This window comes from Peromyscus maniculatus, chromosome 22 (assembly GCF_049852395.1).
Source record: "Peromyscus maniculatus bairdii isolate BWxNUB_F1_BW_parent chromosome 22, HU_Pman_BW_mat_3.1, whole genome shotgun sequence".
NCBI classification, from domain to species: Eukaryota; Metazoa; Chordata; class Mammalia; order Rodentia; family Cricetidae; genus Peromyscus; species Peromyscus maniculatus.
The window spans coordinates 17,540,281-17,560,294 of record NC_134873.1 but is presented as its reverse complement, the minus strand read 5'-3'; the positions used below and the strand labels follow the sequence as shown (position 1 = coordinate 17,560,294).

At 47.8% G+C, this 20,014-nt stretch overlaps 1 protein-coding gene across 7 annotated transcripts in view; it reads right to left on the bottom strand.

Moving 5' to 3' along the window:
- Positions 1-34: 34 nt before the first annotated feature.
- Positions 35-20,014, bottom strand: part of Nrbp1 (nuclear receptor binding protein 1) — a 25,626-nt gene continuing 5,646 nt past the window's right edge. Inside the window, exons 1-20 of one of the 7 annotated variants that reach the window (XR_013047246.1) lie at positions 10,603-10,734; positions 7,615-7,843; positions 7,319-7,441; positions 7,047-7,148; positions 6,421-6,510; positions 6,182-6,222; positions 5,733-5,827; positions 5,231-5,254; positions 4,191-4,274; positions 3,944-4,002; positions 3,727-3,825; positions 2,014-2,146; positions 1,697-1,802; positions 1,556-1,606; positions 1,333-1,468; positions 1,139-1,192; positions 986-1,049; positions 766-821; positions 453-650; positions 35-399 (exon numbers count right to left, since the gene is read on the bottom strand). Coding sequence is in view for 4 of the 7 variants with exons in the window: in XM_076559291.1 (XP_076415406.1) it covers positions 546-650; positions 766-821; positions 986-1,049; positions 1,139-1,192; positions 1,333-1,468; positions 1,556-1,606; positions 1,697-1,802; positions 2,014-2,146; positions 2,238-2,276; positions 3,727-3,825; positions 3,944-4,002; positions 4,191-4,274; positions 5,231-5,254; positions 5,733-5,827; positions 6,182-6,222; positions 6,421-6,510; positions 7,047-7,148; positions 7,319-7,441; positions 7,615-7,824 (1,671 nt within the window). In the remaining 3 variants the exon portion in view is untranslated. Of the gene's footprint in view, positions 651-765; positions 822-985; positions 1,050-1,138; positions 1,193-1,332; positions 1,469-1,555; positions 1,607-1,696; positions 1,803-2,013; positions 2,147-2,237; positions 2,277-3,726; positions 3,826-3,943; positions 4,003-4,190; positions 4,275-5,230; positions 5,255-5,732; positions 5,828-6,181; positions 6,223-6,420; positions 6,511-7,046; positions 7,149-7,318; positions 7,442-7,614; positions 7,844-10,602; positions 10,735-20,014 lie in introns of those variants that run through there. The other 6 variants (XM_076559291.1, XR_013047247.1, XM_015988966.3 and 3 more) reach the window with 6 other exon arrangements.

Sequence of the window (20,014 nt, the reverse complement as noted above, 5' to 3'; positions counted from 1 at the left end):
GCCACCCAATGAGCCGCCAAACACCAAGCGACGCTTTTAGCAAAAAGTAGACTTTATTACAGCAGCAACCGAGGCGATTCGAATGGCCCCCGGGGCCACCCCCGCAGCACCACCTCTCTCTCTGTCCCGCCCATCCGCCCCGGCGGGATCGTAGAAGTCGGCTCCCCCAGTGCCCGTGGGCCTCCTGTCCACACAGGCAGGGCAGGGGCCAGCAGGTCAGCCACCGCCCCAGCTACGAGGTGGCTGCCCGGGCCCGGGCCCACGTCTGTGCAAAACAAGTAAACAAAGTGCAGAGGGGAGGAGAGGGGAGGGCAGGATGGAGCTCAACCAGGGCGCCCCAAGCCCTGCAGAGGGGAGGAGGGCGGGGCAGGATGGTGCTCAACCAGGGCGCCCCAAGCCCTGCAGAGGGGAGGAGGGCGGGGCAGGATGGAGCTCAACCAGGGCGCCCAAGCCCTCCTGAAGAATAGGGGAGACGGGGCTTCACAGGTAATACTGACTGGGGAGGAGGAAGGGCAGCCACACTCGGGGTCTGGCTCAAGAGAGCTCTACGAGGAGACGGTGACGGCGGCTGGGTTGAGGGTGCTGTTCCTGGCAAAATTGAACTTGTTGAGGGTCTCCTCCAGCAGCGAGGTCAGGCGGCTCTGATCGGCCTGAGGAAGAATTGCTCGGTGAGACAGGGCTGGGAGCGCGGGCAGGGAGGGAGGGAGGAAGGGAGGGAGGGAGGAAGGAAGGGCGGGCGGAGGGGGGGGCAGGAACCTCACTCACCTCACTAATGAAGCCCAGCTGCACCAGCTCGGCCGCCAGGTCAGGGATGTTCTCATCTGCCGGAAGAGGGCAGGGGTGATGAGCACGGGGCGGGGTCCCCGGGGTCCCCCTCAGACCACCCATTCAGGAGCTGGACAGTCATGCTGTGAATCTCCCTCCCTCCCTGACACGTCCCCTCAAAGGGCAGGGCCTCCCTCCTCCAAAAGAAAGGGGACCTCACTTGGCATCAGGTCACAGCTCAGGTGCCGGTTCAGCTTGTCCTCCAGCTTCAGCAGAAGTGTTAGCTAGAGAGGGACAATCGGAATGAGGCTCCTCTTCCCCCCGCGGCCCCGCGGCCCCCACAGCCCCCCGCAGCCCTGCAGCCCCGACTCACGTGGTGTCTGACCCCCTCCTCCACTGACTCGATGTTGCACTGCATCAGCACCACCTGGAACACAAGAGAGGCAGCCTCTAGACAGCAGGCAGCTGGAAACGGCGGCACCCAGAAGCCTTTCCGGCCACAGAAGAACGTGGTGGCCTGAACGTCTCTGCCCCCACAGCCACAGACACAGTCACCCAGGGTCCCACCTTGCGTGTCTCCACCTCAGCTGGCTCAGGAGTGGGGGTTTTGACCGACGGGGGCACAACTGGTGACGTCACCTCCTCCTGCTGTGGCTGCTGAGGCCGAGGTAGGCCAAAGGCTGTCAGAGGGTAGATCCCATTCCTGGGGGAGACGACATGAGTCACACAAACGTGAAGTCTCGGGGGGCACCTGCCCTGCTTCCTCACACAATCCACCGCCTCCTCTCACCTGACATCTTCAAGGAATTTGTCCAACTCCAGGGCCGGTGACTGAGAGTACCTGAAGGGAGGAAAGGGCATGAGCATTCCAGAGCCTCAGAGGGAGAGTGGGCAATCTATGCCCTTCAGACCCTCTCAGCTGGTGACTCACAAAGTCTGCACTGAGTCTCGTCCTGGCCCAGCAGGGATTTCAGCTAGGACAGCACTGGTATCCATGTTTTTGGTGATCTCCTCCAGAGCGTTCTCTGGGATCATGTCTGTGGGTGTAATGGGGTGGAATTATACAAAGACAGAATTGCTTCTTCACTCAAGGCTTAGAGGCACAGGAGCAGTAATGAATCCCTTTGTAATAGAATAAAGACACCATGCCAGGGATGGAAGCCCCAGGTTGGAAGAAAATCCTAGTAATCTCTGTTTAGCATGGATTCAGTCCCAGTACCAATCTCTAGTAGGGCCCAGGGGACTCACGTTGGTGTCCCACAATACAGTGAGCAGCGAGCAGTTTGAGTGAGGGCACTTCAAACAGTGCTGGGTGGAACAGGAGCTCTCTGGCTGTCGGTCTTCGGGCAGGCTCGGACTGCAGGCACTTCTGAATAAACTCCTGTAAGAGAACAAGAGACTGGAACAGGCATCCCGCAAGCCTCTCACACCCTGTAACTTTCATTAGACCTAGTAAGAGGTCTTGTACATACCTGGAAGTCAACACTGTTGGGGAAACATTGACATATTTCCTGAAAGGATGTTAAATATATATATAGTAATGAAAAAAATTGTCATTCACTGTCTTTCTGGTTTGTTTTTCATTTTAGACTTTTATTTTTGGGGGACATGGTCTCATTAAGTGGCTTAAGCTGGTCTGGAACTCACTATATAGCCCAGGTTGGCTTTGAACTCACAATTCTCCTGCCTCAGCCTTTGAAGTGCTGGGATTACAGGCATGAGCCACCATGCCTGGCTTGGTTATTACTTTTCTACTCCCCAAGCACAATACTTTTTCTTTAATGTTGAGACTTGGTATTTCATATATATATATATATATATATATATAGTTTTGTTTTATTATATTAGCTCATTCATGGCCAACTTTTTTTAGAACTTTGCCAAATTTAGTTTTTCCCTTCCCAAACTTAGCAAACTAGTAAACTAAGTAATAGTCACCATATTTTTGTGTCACTAGACTATTATCACAACCTCTTTTACCTCTCAATCCTGAATTCACTCTAAGCTTTCTTAACCACTGAGCCATCTCTCCAGCCCTTTCTCATGCTCTCTCTAACCATTCTACCTCCTTTTCTGCCTTTGATCAAGTCGCATGGCAACATGCTTTCTTACTTTCAGTTTTAAAGGCCAACAAAGTCACAGACCTGATCTTTTACCCAACTATCCCATCCTAATGAACTGGAACCTGATCCCACTCTATTAACTTTTCGACTAGACCGATGCTGCTTCCTTGCTCCCCATTACTGTCTCGGTTAACTGTTCCTTCCTTGTTTTTTGTTTGTTTGTTTGGTTGGTTTTGTTTTGGTTTTTGGAGACAGGGTTTCTCTGTGTGTAGTTCTGGTTGTCCTGGAACTCCTTTTATTCCCAGGCTGGCCTCAAACTCAGAGATCCGCCTGCCTCTGCATCCCAAGTGCTGGGATTAAAGGTGTGCGCCACCACCGCCTGGCTGTTGTTTTGTTTCTGAGGCAGGCTGTAACGTAGCCTAGGCTGGCCTTGAACTCCTGATCCTCCTACCTCCACCTCCCAAGTGCTGGGACTATAAAGTGTATGTCTCTATGTCTGACCTGCGTTAACTGTTCTTGTTCAGACTGTCCTGTCTCACTATAGTTAATCTACCTACTGATTCATAATTCCTTCATCCTTTAAATCTTAGCTCATTAAATATAAAATCCAAAATGACTGGTTTGTATTTAAATTTACTTTAGAATGCCAAGATTATTGTGTATAGCAACTGACCGAGGTAACCATCAAATCAGCTCACCCCTATGTAGATATACTTAACTAGGAAACACTTTTTATCCTCAATTCTACCTATTGGAACCCCTTCACAGGAAAATGGTACAGTTTAATCTTTTCTACTGTGATTCTCCTCTTTTTCTCTTAGAACATATCCCAAGAGGGATATAAGCCTGAAAGCACTTGAAAATCAGCAAGGACGGAACTGACCCCACTGACTCTTACCCTCTGTAGTGAATCTTCCAGGAGCTGGATGGCGCTGCTGATGGCTTCCTGTGGCACATATGAGGACTCTCCATTGCCCTGAATCTCCAGCACAGCCATCTGCAGGGAGGAGGAACCCAAAGGGAGCATGAGGTCTAAGAAACAAACCCACCCGTGTTCCCACAATCCCTCCCCGCACTTCCCTTCTGTGTCTTTTCCCTTCCCTCGAGTCGCTCACCTCCAGTGCACACATGCCAAAGGAGTAGATGTCCACCGCTGTTGTCACATTAGTGACTTCTAGAGAAAACACATGTCTGTGTAAAATGTATGCAAGTTCAGAGAGATGAAGTTTGGTTGTAATATCCCTGTATCTCTGGGGTGGCTCCACCAGGGAGGGAGTGCTGGAGGGGCACAATCTGAGGGACTGTGATTTTTTTTTTTTTTTAAGAGGGTTTGAGACTGGGGCAGAGAGGCAAGGTCCTCACCTCCATACTCTGGCGCAAAGAAGTGCAGGTTCTTCTGCTCCTCCCGGCACGTCTTCACGTGATTGTTGATGGTGTCAGGGGCCACTAGGAGTAGGGAGACACCCACAATCTGACCACCACCAAAGCATGATCTTACTCCAGAGAGGCTGCAAAAGCCATGATTCTCCTCAAGTGTCCTTTCTAATACTCCACGGACACAAACCTACCACTCCCCAGTTCTGAGCCATAGACTACGTACGAACACCACCTACGTCCCTCTCTGCAGCCCAAGGCCCCTAACTCGGGAACAACCAAGTCTACACACTGTACAGACACACACTGAGGCTTCAGGCTCATCAAGGAACACAGTCAAAAGACAAGCTTTCATTTATGACCTGCTCATCTTTCCAAAGTCCCATCTATCAAATTCATAGGCCTATGAAAATGCTAGGTTTTATCTGATTTCGTCCGCCTTGCAATGAACATAAAACACAGGCAGCCCTTCCTACTATGGGACAACTGGAGACCTCAGGAACCTGGATAAAGGCAAAGCAGCATTAACATACAACCAAGGAGCTAGCCTCTTCCTTACCCGTCTGTGTTGACTGAAACTCAAAAAAATACCTCAAAAGTGAACCAATACCCTGAAATCAGTTTCACTTTTAATCCACCAAAACGTCAGACTCTTGTCCAAAACCTTTTCCTCAACATCACCTACCACAGGACTGAACGAGGAACCAGGGCCAGGCTGGACTCACTCTGATTGTAACAATGACTACACGCCACAGAGAATCTAGGAGCACAGTATGATTTGGGGAGCCAGCGGATGATGGGGGGAGTCTGACTAAGAGGAAGTGCCCAGCCAGGCAGAATCCACGGGAAACAAGCAGGTCACAAAGGGACAAGCAGGTGGAGGGCTGGCGGGGCAGAAGCTCGGCAGGCAGAACTAGGCAGGGAAGCGGGGAACAGGCCTGGCTCCCACGACTGCATGCACTGGGCAGCCGCAGAGGGAGCAGCAGGAGCACAAACAGAGCCCCAAGTGGGGCAGAGGGAGCTCTCACCATTAGCAAAAATCCTATGAAAGACTGTTGGGAACAGAGCAGCCCGTAAGCGGGAGGGAGGAAAACAGAGAAAAGTTGTGAGCGATGGAGCAGCCAAGCCCCAGACAAATGGTAACCACACACAGACACGGCACACGGAAATAAATGTCACTGCACACAGATACACGGCAAATGGAAGCACTCACAGCAGGCACAGTCTGGAACCTCTTTGGTAGGGTTTGGCCCAAAGGGCTCAAGTCAGACCTCAGAGCCATCTCTTGCCCTTTCCCAGCCTCCTATCAATTTCTCTGCATTAGTCCAAGTTTCTCACCAAGAAGTACAAGATTGTACATCCTACCCCATTTCCACTCATTGGTCTCTCCCTATGAATTCTCTCTACTAAAAGCCTCTCTTATCACCAGCCCACACCTCAAAATTCGCTGGTCTCCCATGCCTTTTACCTTACCCCCATGGTTCCCAAATTCCCGAGGCTCCCCTGCCCAGAATCTCTCCCTCCCCTCACCAGAGCCAATCTTGATGAGTCCGTTGTGCTGGATGAAGATGGTGTCACAGGTCAGGTTCCCATGGATGATGGGAGGGTCACAGGAGTGCAGGTAGCTGTGGGGGCACTGGGCTGTTAGAGGGGCCACTAGGAAATTAAGGGCAGGGGGAACCCAAGGGTTAAGAGGAGCAAGGGCCAGGTCTCCTCCTGGACACCATAATGATAATCCCTGTACTCTGAATCTCTATTATGCCAGGTGACTTAATTAGGATAAGCACTAGGAGAATGAGGCAGGGTCACTGCAGTGATTAGGACATTAGGAGGACCCCATAAGGGGGAGCTAATCTTGTCAGCACGTGACTCAAAGAAATTGGGGAGAGGCAGAACAGAAAAGCAGAGTAGTGCCTTGCAGTCTGTTTAAGGAAATAAATCAGGAGATACTGGGGGAAAACTAACCAGATATTACCTACCTTAGGGCAGACAGAATCTGTGTGCACCAGCGTTTCCAAGCCTGGAAAGGAGTTTGGTCCAGGGATCAGCAGGTGATATTCTCTCTCCCCCTTGCTCCTCCCCTCTCGACCCGCCCTCCTCCAGGGCCTTCTCACTAGATTGCCCTAGCTGTCCTGAAACTCTGCAGATCACATTGGCCTTGAACTCAAGACCGACCTGCCTCTGCTGCCACTGAACTATGGCTGGCCTCGCTCCGTACCTTTTCATTCATGGTCTTGTGGTTCTTTTTGGTCTTCTTCAGAAACTGTTTAAGGCTTCCAGATGACATGTATTCTGTGATGAAAATCACCTAGGGAAGCAAAGCACTTCCTGTTATGGCTTTAATCTAGACATTATCTCTCACCTGGTGACATTTACACCACATACATGTTAAACTGTGTTTGTTCAACTTTCCTTTTCTTTTAATAATTTATTTTTATTTTGTGTGCATTGGTGTTTTGTCTGTGTGAGGGTCCCCTGGAACTGGAGTTACAGATAGTTGTGAGCTGCCATGTGGGCGCTGGGAATTGAACCCGGGTCCTCTAGAAGAGCAGTCTTATCCATTGAGCCATCTCTCCAGTCCCCAACTTTCCTTTTCTTTAACATCACTCTGTTAGGCTCAAGAGCAGGAAGAAAGCACAGAAGCAAGCGTGTGCTCACTCATCCCCATCTGGAGCTGGGAAAGGCTACAGGACGCAGACGAAGCGCTGCTCTCCCTGCCACAGCTGTACATTTCTAGTTCTTGTCTCAAAATCACCTGTTTCAACCTCTGAATGTAAAAAGGGCAGTAAATGCAGTTGCTGTCTGGCAGAGAGTTCAGGAAATACTAGGCAAAAAAAATCTTACCCTGGCCTTGTTCTCTTTAACATCAGCCCAATACTTGTGAAACTTAACAATGTTAAGATGTTCCAACTGAATCAGATTATCAAACACTGCACGGACCTTTTCCTGGCAAGGGAGACGGAGAGAACAGTTCACAAATCACTGTAATAATATGAAAGCCACTCCCTCCCCCTCCCCATAGATGATCCAACCACGAAGTTCTCCTCCCAGTCATCTTCCCACCAACAACAGCTGTTTCAGTACTGGTTCTAATGCCCCCAGGCCTCATCACCTACCTCCTGCAGTTTGTAGTTCTTGCGTTCAGAGAACTGTACCTCATTCCACACAACCTCCACACCCTCCTCCGTATCCATGGCCAGGTATGCACTGTCAATACCTGGTACATTACGCTGATTCACCTGAGAAGCAATTCAAGAGGAATGAAGAAGTCACCTCCGGAACCTGCCATTGCAGTATTCCACATGACCACCTTCCAGCTCCACCCTACTCAGCCTGTCTGCTCCTCTGGACAGCCACTCTAGTCCTCACTAGTACAGCTGACTCTCCCCAGAACTCCGTCTCCACCACTCACCTCTTCTCTCCTCTTCTGCCAGCGTCCACAGGGTGACTCCTCCAAGATCTCAGACTCATCTTCGCTTTCTTCTTCCTCCTCTGGGGAAGCAGCTGAGGTCGTGGAGGTCACAGGAGGTGACACTGAAGTCAGGCCAGGAGCTGAAGAAGAGGATTCTACCTTCGGGTCTGAGCCACTGCTGACTACTGTTTGGGACTCCCCTTCCGACATGCTGGAATGGACACTCAGCCTGCGTGGGTTGGGCAAACACAGGAGAAGACAGAGGTCAAAAACACATCTATAAAACTTTAATAGTCGTGCCAGGCAGCGGTGGCACACGCCTTTAATCCCAGCAGAGAGGCAGAGGCAGGTGGATCTCTGTGAGTTCGAGGCCAGCCTGGTCTACAGAGCGAGTTCCAGGATAGCCAAGGCTACACTGAGAAACCCTGTCTCTAAAAACAACAACAACAAAAAGAATAGTCTTAATTAACTTCGTCTTCAGATTCAAAAATACATCTCCCTTGTTTCCTTTAAATCTAAAATCAGAATTACTCCTACCTAATACTGAAACATGAATGACTCTTCTGCTTCTGGAGAAGAGGAGTTAGTTACCTCAGCTGAAGACCACCCAGAGATGCCAAACACAAGGCTAATGACAACCCACTTTGGTCAAACCAAAACACACGATCAAATTGGGTCCCCCCATTCCTTCTCAGCAAATAGTGATGCAATTAATACAGTCCCCATTGACTCTCCATATGTGCCTCAATTTTCACTGTGCTCAAAGACTAGGGTACACGGGCATTACTCAAAACAGATGACTCCAGACTCCAAAATGTTCCACTGAGACAGCTCTATGGGTCTACACCATCCGTGGCCAACTACCTGAAATGTCTAACTGATGGATTCTACTAGAACCAACAGTGACATTAGCCATCCTTCCCACACAGGCTGAAGCTGCCTTTGGGCCAGGTGACTGGCAGGAGTGACCTCCATCCCTAATGGCCTCACCTTCCTTATGATGTGTGACTGTGGCAAATGGGTATTGTTTAACAGCATTTCTTTTCATTTACTCACTGAAATCTTTAGTAACATTTGTAGGTTAGTAGGTCACACACTGGGTGGGTGCTTGAGATACATCAGTGAATTAAATGAAATGCCTGCACTTAATTAGCACAAATTGGAAGGGAAAAAAAGATCAAAGACCTTAAGTTTCCAACTTTCCTTTCATTCACACTGCTCAAAGGCTGGGACTTTCCCATTCTCTGAAGCACTGCATCTGATATCCTTCAAGTACAAATAATTCAAGCTATACCTTTTCATGGGAAAAGTGTTCAACAGTAACATTTCTACAGGCGCAGAGTTGCTTGAAGAAAATCCTAAATTTTTCATTAATCCATGCAAAAAGTAAAAGGACCACCAAACAAAGACTGAAAAGCAACTGCAACATGTGCATGCTTAGGCTCAAGGGAGTCCTGTCTAGTAGGAAAGTGATACCCCGAAAGTAAACTTGCACTCCAACGTAAACAGTTCCGAATACCAGAAACCTGCAATCAACACCAATCCGACCATACACTTCTCTCCGCTGTCCCTTTCTGCACTTCTCTCCCCAATCTATACTGTTTTACCCGAATCGAGAGAGAAACAACGTTCCAGTTAACTCAAAGAGCAACACCCCACCACAGGGGGAAAAATCTGGTAGAATATTTCCCTGAGCTAATTTCTAAGAAAAGTCCTTGCCTACCCTAGAAATTCTCCTTAGTCTGCCAAGAAAGTTATGTGCACGTCTTAGTCGTCTAACAGAAACGATGAGTTAGGCTAAGGAAATAGCAGTCTGTTTCAATCAGTTCCTCGAGCAGCTACGTTCACGCGATGTGCCTAAAATCTGAACCGCTAAATTAAACTTCTAGCGAGATTACAACAGAAGATACGAGTAGAATGTCAATACAGGAAGCTGTGCCCTGTGGAATCCAAAACTACGGGACCAAGGACACAGCCACTTCACAGTTAGGTCACTCGAAGAGAAGACTGTCATCAGTTAGAGACAAATGTCCCGGAAGGCACTCGCTTGTGTCTTCCCTCCCCAGTCCCGTCCCGGTAGGTAAAACGAGATCTAAAGATCTGAAAGCACTCCCACTCGGGATGCAGAAACTTCTGCATCACTGGGGGTTCTGCCTCGGGGCTGCGGGCAGGTTGACCAGGGATCACACGTGGAAAGGCTCCCTGACATGGGTGAGGACCATCTCCCCGCAGCCTCTAGCTGCCCCGGGGGCACATAGCAGCACATTCACTCCAGGGCATCGTCTGTTATCTTGCAAAGTTGCTCGCCCGGCTTCCATTATTAGTTGAGAGCCCACTTGCGCGTCACCCCACTTAGCTGGCAGCCGCAGGCCGCTCTGAGGTCAGCACTAGTGCACAGTCGGAAAGGAAGCGAGCTCAGGGACACGAGGCCCCGAGCATCTCAACACTCCAACAGGTCGCCCGGGCAGGATCGGGAAGGAAGCGGCGGCGGCGGGCGCCCAGTGCCCCACCAGACAGCAGCCGGAGCACCGCAGCCACCTCATCAAAGGCCGGCCCCGCCGCGCCGTCAGGCCGCAGGCCACGCCCCCGCGCTCGGCGCGCCGCCCCGCGAGCAGGCCGGGCCCGGACGCCGCGCTTCCTTCCGCAGGCCCTCCGGCCCGGGCCCCCGCCCCGCCCCCGCCCGCGCCGCCGGCCCCGCCTCTCGCGGCCGGAGTTCCAAGAGAACGCCGGGGCCCCCGACCCGCGCCCGCAGAATTCCGGGCCGCCGCGGCCACGCCGGAGACACCAAGGAGGGCGGGCGGCGCCCTGGGGGGCCAAGGTGGCCCCCGTCAGCCGCGCCGGCCCGGGCCGGGCCGGGCCTGACTCCCGAGGGAGCAGGGCCGCCCGACAGCACCCGCCGGCCGGGTCCCGCCGGCGCCGCGGGCTCGGGGCGATCCCGTCGCCCCTCCGCGAGCCCCTCCCTCCAGGGCCTCCTTCTCCGGCGCTCACCTCCCGACTCCGCGCCCGCAGCCTGCGCTTCAGCTCCAGCTCGGGTTCCGGGGCCTCCGATCGCCAGCGACTCCCTCACAGCTGCGCTCCGCAGCGCAACCGAACTGCGGGCCCCGCCCTCGCGGCGTCCCGACCAACAGATGGGCGGTGCCGCACCGCCGCCAGGTTTCCATTGGACAGGCCGGCGGGGGGCGGTTCCCGCAGACGGGCGCTCTCCGGGCAGCCTCCTGCCGGGTCTCCTCCCCTTGCGGGGCTCCGGCGGACGGCTTGCCAGCCTTGTCTCCTCGGCTCGCGGTCCACCCTCCGCCCTGCCGAGGTGCCCCGAGTGATTCTGCCGGACGAAGGCAAGGCCTTCTCCCTCTCTCTCTTCTTGAAAGCGCCATGACAGTCCTAAGCCTCCGGCAAGACAAAAGGAACGAGAGACGCAGCCTCGATCCCAGGGACGATCCCCGCCCACATTGCCCGTTTGGGAGGGAGACAGTGCTCCCGGGACCAGTGTCTCAGAAAGCTTTTTGTTGTTGTTTTTAATCGCTTAACGTGAAAATTAATAGTTGCTGATTTGCATAACACTGTTTACCGAAACACACCCGATTTGACCCTCATAAAGAAGAACTCATTGAAATTATCCAGTGATATAGTTAACGCGAGCGAAAATGACACGCAAAAAAGTTGTCCAAATTTAAGTTGATGCGAGCCCAATGGAGAATCTGAAGCGAGAAGATTCATCAAAACTGCCCCTGGAAAGGTGCTTGGAAAGGATTTAGATTGGCTACGAGTTAGTGTAAAGAAAGTACAATAGACTCTGGGTAAGCCATTCGTCTTGGAAGACTAACGGCAGAATGTAAGGGATGGAAATTCATTCTGCCATTATACATGTATCATCAGGGGAGAAGGAGCAATCATCTGACCTGAGAATGTCATAATCACCAATTTCACCTGCCTTAAACGTACTAATTAATCCTTCTTCACGGATTCATTTGGAAATCCTGTAGAAACTCATTTTCTCATCTCTTCATTTTAAAAGACTTGGTTTTTTGTTGGTTGGTTGGTTTGGTTTTTTTTTGTTTGTTTTTCAAGACAGTGTTTCTTTGTGTAGTTCTGGTTGTCCTGGATCTCACTCTGTAGACCAGGCTGGCCTCGAACTCACAGAGATCAGTCTGGCTCTGCCTCCCGAGTGCTGGAATTAAAGGCCTGCACCCCACCCTCCATGTCCAGCGAAAAGACTTGTTTTAAAAAGCTAAGTTTTCTCTGGGCGGTAGTGGTAGCAGAGCAAAGGAACACTCCTCCACTGTTGGTGGGAGTGAAAACTTGTACAACCACTGTGGAAATCAGTATGGCGGTTTCTCAGAAAATTGGGAATCGATCTACCTCAAGACCCAGCCATACCACTCTTGGGCTTATACCCAAGGAATGCTCAATCATACCACAAAGATACATGCTCAACTATGTTCATAGCAGCATTATTCATAATAGCCAGAACCTGGAAACAACCTTGATGCCCGTCAACTGAAGAATGGATTAAGAAAAATGTGGTACATATACACAATGGAGTACTACTCAGCAGAGAAAAACAATGGAAGCATGAAATTTGCAGGAAATGGATGGAACTAGAAAATATCATCCTGAGTGAGGAAACCCAGACCCAGAAGGACAAACACGGTATGTACTCACTCATAAGTGGATACTAGATATAAAGCAAAGGACAATCAGACTGCAACCCACAGAACCAGGGAGGCTACATAGCAGGGGGGACCCTAGGATGACTGTGGCTTATAATAAGTTTTGGTTTTACCCAATCACTGGGCAAGCTTTAGTGAAACATTTCACTATTAGGATAAGAATTTGTACTGTATCAAGCTGATTATAGAAAAAAAATAAAATAAAATAATAAAAAACCAAGCAAAAAAACTAAATTTCCTCTGGGTGGTGGTGTGGTAGTTCACGCTTTTAATCCCAGCACTCAGAAGGCAGAGAGATCCTCCAGGACAGCTAGGGCTACACAGATAAACCCTGTCTTGACAAACAAAAACAAAACCCAAAAAACTACATTTTCAACAGGCATGTAAGGTGAATCTCTCTGAGTTTGAGGCTGATCAGAGCTACACAGTAAGACCCTGTCTCAAAAACCAAGCTTTTTTTTTTCCCACCCAGCATAGTGGTATATACCTATAATCCCATCATTCAGTAGGCTAATGTCAAGAGTTCAAGGTCAGCCAGGGCAATAATGAGACCCTCTCTCAAAATAAAATTATGATGTGTATTAGCAAACTTCTTTTGGATTAAAAGATGCATGTACCTAAAATGTAGAGCACACAATTTCGAAGTTTGTTTTAGTCTCAAGGGGAAGGATGCTCATCCTCTGCGGATTAACCTTTTCTCCTCGTGGGCACCAAGGCAATTGGAACTCCTGAACCGTGGCGAGCATTCATTAAATATCTGTTCATGCTACTTTAGTTCCCCATTATTTTATGTCAGCACTATCGGCCTTTGCATTTCAACTAGCTATTTCAAATATGCAGAGCAGATCTTCCGGCAACCTCATTTTCAATCCTTCTCTCATTCATGCTTAAAATGGTCAACTCCTGCCTACATTTATACCACTTCATTTATATTTCCTGCTTACAAAAGTAATAAATACATCCTGCTTATAAAAGTAAGAAGTGCTTACTGTAAAAACTCAGAATTGACATGGAGAGTGGGCTCAGCAGTCAGGAGCACTTTCTGCTCTTGCTGATAACCCTAGTTTGGGTGCCAACACCCACATGGCAACTCACAATTGTCTGTAACTCCAGGTTGAGAAAAATCTGGCGCCCTCTTTTGGCCTCCACAGGTACCACCACGCCCTGGGGCAGGAGGAAGTCTTACCTACTGAGTTCTCTCTCCAGTCCCTACACAATACTTTCTAATAAAACCTTTTTTAAAAACTTTATCAATAAAGTATTACACTTCCCAAATATATCCATATATTAATTAATAACTACCATCGGACAATGGAGTGATTTCCAACATTAGCTATTATAAATATTAGTTTGCAGGTAATATTCTGTTGTATCTTGCCTATTCATGAAATTGATTATTTTGGGGAAAATACAGGTATTGCATTGATATGTTTGATTTTTATATAGAAGCTTTATTAAGACAGCGTTCATTCTGCCGGGCTGTGGTGGGGCACTCCTTTTATCCCAGCACTCAGGAGGCAGAGGCAGGTGGATCTCTGTGAGTTCGAGGCCAGCCTGGTCTACAAAGTGAGATCCAGGACAGGCTCCAAAGCTACACAGAGAAACCCTGTCTGGAAAACAAAAAACAAAACCAAAACAACAAATGAATACTTTTCTGAGCGATTAAAGGTTGCAGAGTGGCTCAGAGATAAAGTGTTTATCTAGCATGCTCAAGACCCTGGGTTGCATTCCCAGCACAAAAGGAAAAACGTTACATGTTTGTTTGTTTCTCTTTCTTCTTTAGACAAGAGTCTCACTATGTAGTTCTGGCTGGCTCAGTTGTTACTATGTAGACCAGGCTGACCTGGGACCCAGTGATCTGCCTGCCTATTCCTCCCAAGAGCTAGGATGAAAGATGTATGTCACCATGCCAAGGGCCAGGCTTAAACTTAACATTATCACACTTCAGTCTCCCAATTGCTGGCATAACAGCCCACTCCAGCCTCAACTTGATGTTTTGATATATGTATATATTGATCACCATAATCAAGGCATCTTATATAGTCATCGTGTGTGTGTGTGTGTGTGTGTGTGTGTGTGTGTGTGTGTGTGTGAGAGAGAGAGAGAGGGAGGGAGGGAGGGAGGGAGGGAAGGAGAGAGAGAGAGAGAGAGTAAAATCTACTCCTATTGGGTGGGTAGGGAGGCTGAGAACTTCTGGGAGGAGTTGGAGGAGAGGAAAGAATATGTTCAAAATATATGAAAATGCTTAAATAACCAAATATGACAAAACAAAATATAAGGTGAAGCAGAAACTATCATATTGAAGTTGGACACAGCAACCTAACAGGAGGAAAAGAACCCCAAGAGCAGGCACAGGAGTCAGAGACCCACTCATTCTCACAGTCAGGAGTCCCATAAAAATACTAAGCTGATAGCTATAATATCTATGCAGAGGACCTGGTGCAGACCCATGTAAGGCCTGTACTTTCTGCTTCAGTCCCTGTAAGCTCATATGCACCTTGCTTAGTTCATTCAGAAAGGCCTTGTTCTCTGGATATCCTCCATTCCCTCTGACTCTTAAAATCTCCTCAGGATTCCCTGAGTTCTTTTTTTTTTTTTTTTTTCTTTTTCTTCGAGACAGGGTTTCTCTGTGTAGCTTTGGAGCCTATCCTGGATCTCACTTTGTAGACCAGGCTGGACTCGAACTCAAAAAGATTCGCCTGCCTCTGCCTCCCGAGTGCTGGGATTAAAGGCTTGTGCCACCACCGCCCGGCTGATTCTGTGAGTTCTAAGGGGAGGGGTTTCATGGAGATCTCTCATTTTTACTCTCTCTGCTGTGGGTTACCATATGCTGCCAGAGGAAGCCTCTCAGATGATGACTGAATAAGGCACTGATCTATGAGTATAGCAGAATATTATAGGAGTGGAATGATTTCACTGATACTTTTTTTTTTTTTTTACCAGTAGCATTTGGATTTACTCTGGGTTATCTAGTCTCTGGTCCTTTTTGTTTTTGTTTTTGTTTTTCGAGACAGGGTTTCTCTATGAGATCCGCCTGCCTCTGCCTCCCGAGTACTGGGATGAAAGGTGTGTGCCACCACCGCCCGGCTTGTTTTTGTTTTTCAAGACAGAGTTTCTCTTTGTAGCCCTGGCTGTCTTAGAACTCTGGAACTCACTCTGTAGACCAGGTTGGCCTCAAACTTAGAGATCAGTCTGCCTCTGCCTCCTGAGTGCTGGGTTTAAAGGCATGGCATGTACCACCATGCTTGGTAAGTCTGGTTCTTGATTACACATGCAGTGTTGGGTGTGGGTTCCTTTTTTTTTTTTTTTTTTTCCTAAAGGTTTATTTATTATTTATACAGTGTTCTGTCTGCATGTGTCCCTGCAGGCCAGAAGAGGGCACCAGATCTCATTAAAGATGAGCCACCATGTGGTTTTGGGGAACTGAACTCAGAACCTCTGGAAGAGCAGACAGTGCTCTTAACCTCTGAGCCATCTCTCCAGCCCAGTGTGGGTTCCTTCTAGTGGAGTGGGTCTTAGGTCAAATCAGACATTGGTTGGCTATTCCCACAAGTTCTGTGCCACTATTTCCCTGGCATATTTTGCAGGCAAAATTGTAGGTCAAGGTTTTTGTGGCTGGGTTGGTGTGCACATTTCTCTGCAGAGCATATTCCCACACCAAAGGGACTAGAATGTAGGGGTGAAGGCTCTATGTAGGCACCTGTTGGACTTCTCCATATTCAGTGAGTTGTGTGGGTGTTGTCCTCAACAATGGTGCCCCAACTGTCAGTTTGCAGAGAGCAATCCTTTGTCTTAGCAACAGCCTGGGTTGTTTGGGGATTTCCATAGGACCCCCTAGGTCAACAACTCAATTGAATGCAACCCAGTCCCAATACTGGAAGCCTTGCCTGTCAACAAAAGTTGGACGGTTGAGATTCCATATTCCACATTACTAGGAGTCCTCATTGGGATCACCTTCATAGATTACAGGCAGTTTTCCCTGCACTAGGTTTCCACACTGCTCCCCCAAACCCCCATTTCCAGCCATCTCTGCCTGCACTCTCTCCCTCCACCTCATCTACCTTCAACCTGATCCCCCCTCCAATCCCCACCAGTTCCCAGACTGCTCATAAAAATCTATTCTATTTCCCCCTCTTAGGGAGGTCCATGTGCCCCTCCTCAAAAACAAACAAACAAACAAACAAACAAACCCTTCCTCTTTACCTAACATCTCTGGGTCTACAGATTGTAGCTTGGTTATCATTTACTTAATGGCTAATATTCACTTACAAATAAATACATACCATATTTGTCTTTCTGGATCTGGGTTACCTCATTCAGGATTATTTTTTTCTAGTTCCATCCATTTGCCTGCAAATTTCATGATGTCATTTTTTTTAACAATTGAGTAATACTCCATTGTGTAAATGTATCACATTTTCTTTATCCATTCTTCTGCTGAGGGACTTTTAGGTTGTTTCCAGTTTCTGGCTATTATGAATAAAATCACAATGAATACGGTTGAGCAAGTGTCTTTGTGGTAGGATGGAGTGTCTTTTGTGCATATGTCCAAGAATGGTATAGCTGGATCCTGAGGTAGATCAATTCCCAACTTTCTGGGGAACTTCTATACTATTTTCCATAGTGGCTGTACAAGTTTGCACTCCCACCAGCAATGGAGGAGTGTCCCCCTTGCTCCATGTCCTGGCCAACACGAGTGTCCCTTGTTAACCATTATAACACTTCAGATGGACTCTCAAAGTAGTTTTGATTTGCGTTTTTCTGATGGCTAAGGATGTTGAACATTTTTTGTTTATTTGTTTTTGTTTTTTGTTTTTTGAGACAAGACTTCTTTGTGTAGCCCTGGCTATCCTGGACTAGCTCTGTAGACCAGGCTAGCCTCGAACTCACAGAGATCTGCCTGCCTCTGCCTCCCTTGTGCCACCACCGCCCAGTGAACACATTTTTAAGTGTTTCTCATCCATTTGAGTTCTTCTATTGAGAAATCTCTGTTTAGATCTGTACTCCATTTTTAAATTAGATTTTTTAAATATCTAGTTTCTTGAGTTCTTTATATATTTTGGATATAAGTCCTCTAGGATGTGAGTTGGTTAAAAAAATCCTTTTCCATTCTGTAGGGTGCCTCTTTGTCCAATTGATGATGTCCTTTGCCTTCTAGAAACTTCCATGAGGCCCCATTTGTTAACTGTTGATGTTAGAGCCTGTGCTAATGGTGTTCTGTTCAGGAAGTCTTCTCCTGTGCCAATTAGCTCAAGGCTGCTCCCCACTTTCTCTTCCATCAGGTTCAATGTGTCTGGTTTTATGTTAAGGTCTTTGATCCACTTGGACTTGAGTTTTGTGCAGGGTGATAGACATGGATCTATTTGCATTCTTCTGCATGCCAACATCCAGTTTGACCAGCACCAATTGTTGTGGATGCTGTCTTTTTTCCAGTGTGTTATTTCTGGCTTCTTCATAAAAAATCAGGTATTCATATGTGTGTGGATTTATGTCAGGGTCTTCAGTTCGATTCCATTGATCAGTGTGTCTGTTTTTATGCCAATACCATGAAGTATTTATTACTATAGCTCTGTACTACAACTTGAAATCAGGGATGGTGAGACCTCCTAAAGTTCTTTTATTGTTCAGGATTGTTTTAGCTACCCTGTTTTTTATGGATATGGTAAGATAAAAAAGGGAGATTATGGAATCTACTTTTAAAAAAGGAACTACTTGTTTTAAATAAGATAAGTAATGAAAATTTTTTGGTCTGAGTTTATCAGATGTTACTGGACTGGACATTGTTAATATATATAATGGAGTTTTTATCTGAATCTGTCAAATGTTAATGGACTAGACATCGTTAATGTAATCTTGACTGTGTATATTGTATATACTTACTGGATATAATTTTTCTTGTATTAGTTATAAGCTTTTTTAAATTTTAGACAAAAAGAGAGGAAATCTGGTATTGTATTCCCCCAAATATTGTGCATGCTAATAAACTTATCTGGGGTCAGAGACAGAGCAGTCACAATATTAAACATAAAGGATAGGCAGTGGTAGCACACGCCTTTAATCTTAGCATTCCAGAGGCAGAAATCCATGTGTTCTAGGATTCAGGCACAGACTCATCACGCCTTTAATCTCAGAGAGTGGTGGTAGAAAGCAGAAAGGTATAAGGCGTGAGGACCAGAAACTACCATTTGGCTGGTTAAGCATTTGGCTGGTTAAGCATTTGGCTGGTTAAGCGTTCAGGCTTCTAGCAACACAGTTCAGCTGAGACCCATTCTGGATGAGGACTCAGAGGCCTCCAGTCTGAGGAAACGAGACCAGCTGAGGATCCGGCAAGGTGAGCTAACTGTGGCTTGTTCTATCTCTCTGATCTACCAGCATTGACCCCAATAACTGGCCTCGGGTTTGATTTTACTAATAAGAACTTTTAAGATTCATGCTACAGTTTTTTGTGGGTTTTTTTGTTTTGTTTTGTTTTTTGTTGTTGTTTCATATGAAGTTGAGAATTGTCTGTCAAGGTCTATAAAGAATTGTGCTGGAATTTCTTCTCTTAATATTTATTCTTACCTCTGCTGACCCAAGTTTGATCTCCAGAACCCCATGTAAAACAAACAAATGAAAGCCAAATGTGATGGCACAGTGCTGGTGAAACAGAGACTAACATAATCAGTGAGCCCTAGGTCTCAGTGAGAGATCCTGTCTCAAAAAAACCAGGGTGGACAGCTTCTAACTTCCAACCCACACACACACAGACACACAGACACACACACAGACACACACACAGACACACACACACACACACGAGAGTAATAGTGCCACAAGCTGGAGATTAAGTGGTCAAAATATAAGCCTGGCCGTGCAGTGATGGTGCATGCCTTTAATGCCAGCACTCGGGAAGCAGAGGCAGGTGGATCTCTGTGAGTTTGAGGCCAGCCTGGTCTACATGTACATTCCAGGACAGGCTCCAAAGCTACACAAAGAAATCCTGTCTTAGAAAAAAAGCCCATGGAAAAGACTTTATATTCCAACTATGACATGCTTTAAGTTTTGAACTGTGATCTTTCCCCGGGAATGAAATATGCCCCACCACACACTGTGCTGATAATCTGCCATGCTTGGTAGGTAAAGTGTATTAACTGCATTTTCAGGACAGCAAAATGGCTCAGTGGGTAAAGGCACTTGCCATCAAGTCTGACAACCTGAGTTCAATCCCCAGGCCCCAAATGGCAGAAAAAGAGACCACAGTCCACAAGTTGTCCTCTGATTTCCACACACATACCATGGCACATGTGTGAATGCATGTGTGGGTGTGCACGCCCCCCCCAACACACACACACACACACACACACACACACACACACACACACACACACCAGAATAAATAAAATGTAAAGAAAAAGAGGCAGGACTATGAGGGACCTTTAAGAGGTGACTAGGGGGGCTGGGGATATAACTCAGCAGAGCGCTTTCCCAGCATACACAAAGCCCTAGGTTCGATCCCTAGCAGCACATAAACCAGGCATGTGGGTGCGCTCATGTAACCCCAGCATGTGAGAAATGGAAACAGGAGGGTCAGGAGTTCAAGCTCATCCTTGGCATCACAGCAAGTGCTAGGCGAGCCTGAGATACAGGAGCTTCTGGCTCAAAGCACCAACTTGCCTCCCCCCATGCCAACAAAAGAAATCCATTAGAAGGCGTGAACGAAGATGTAAAATTCAAAACAAGTGTAAGTGGGGGCT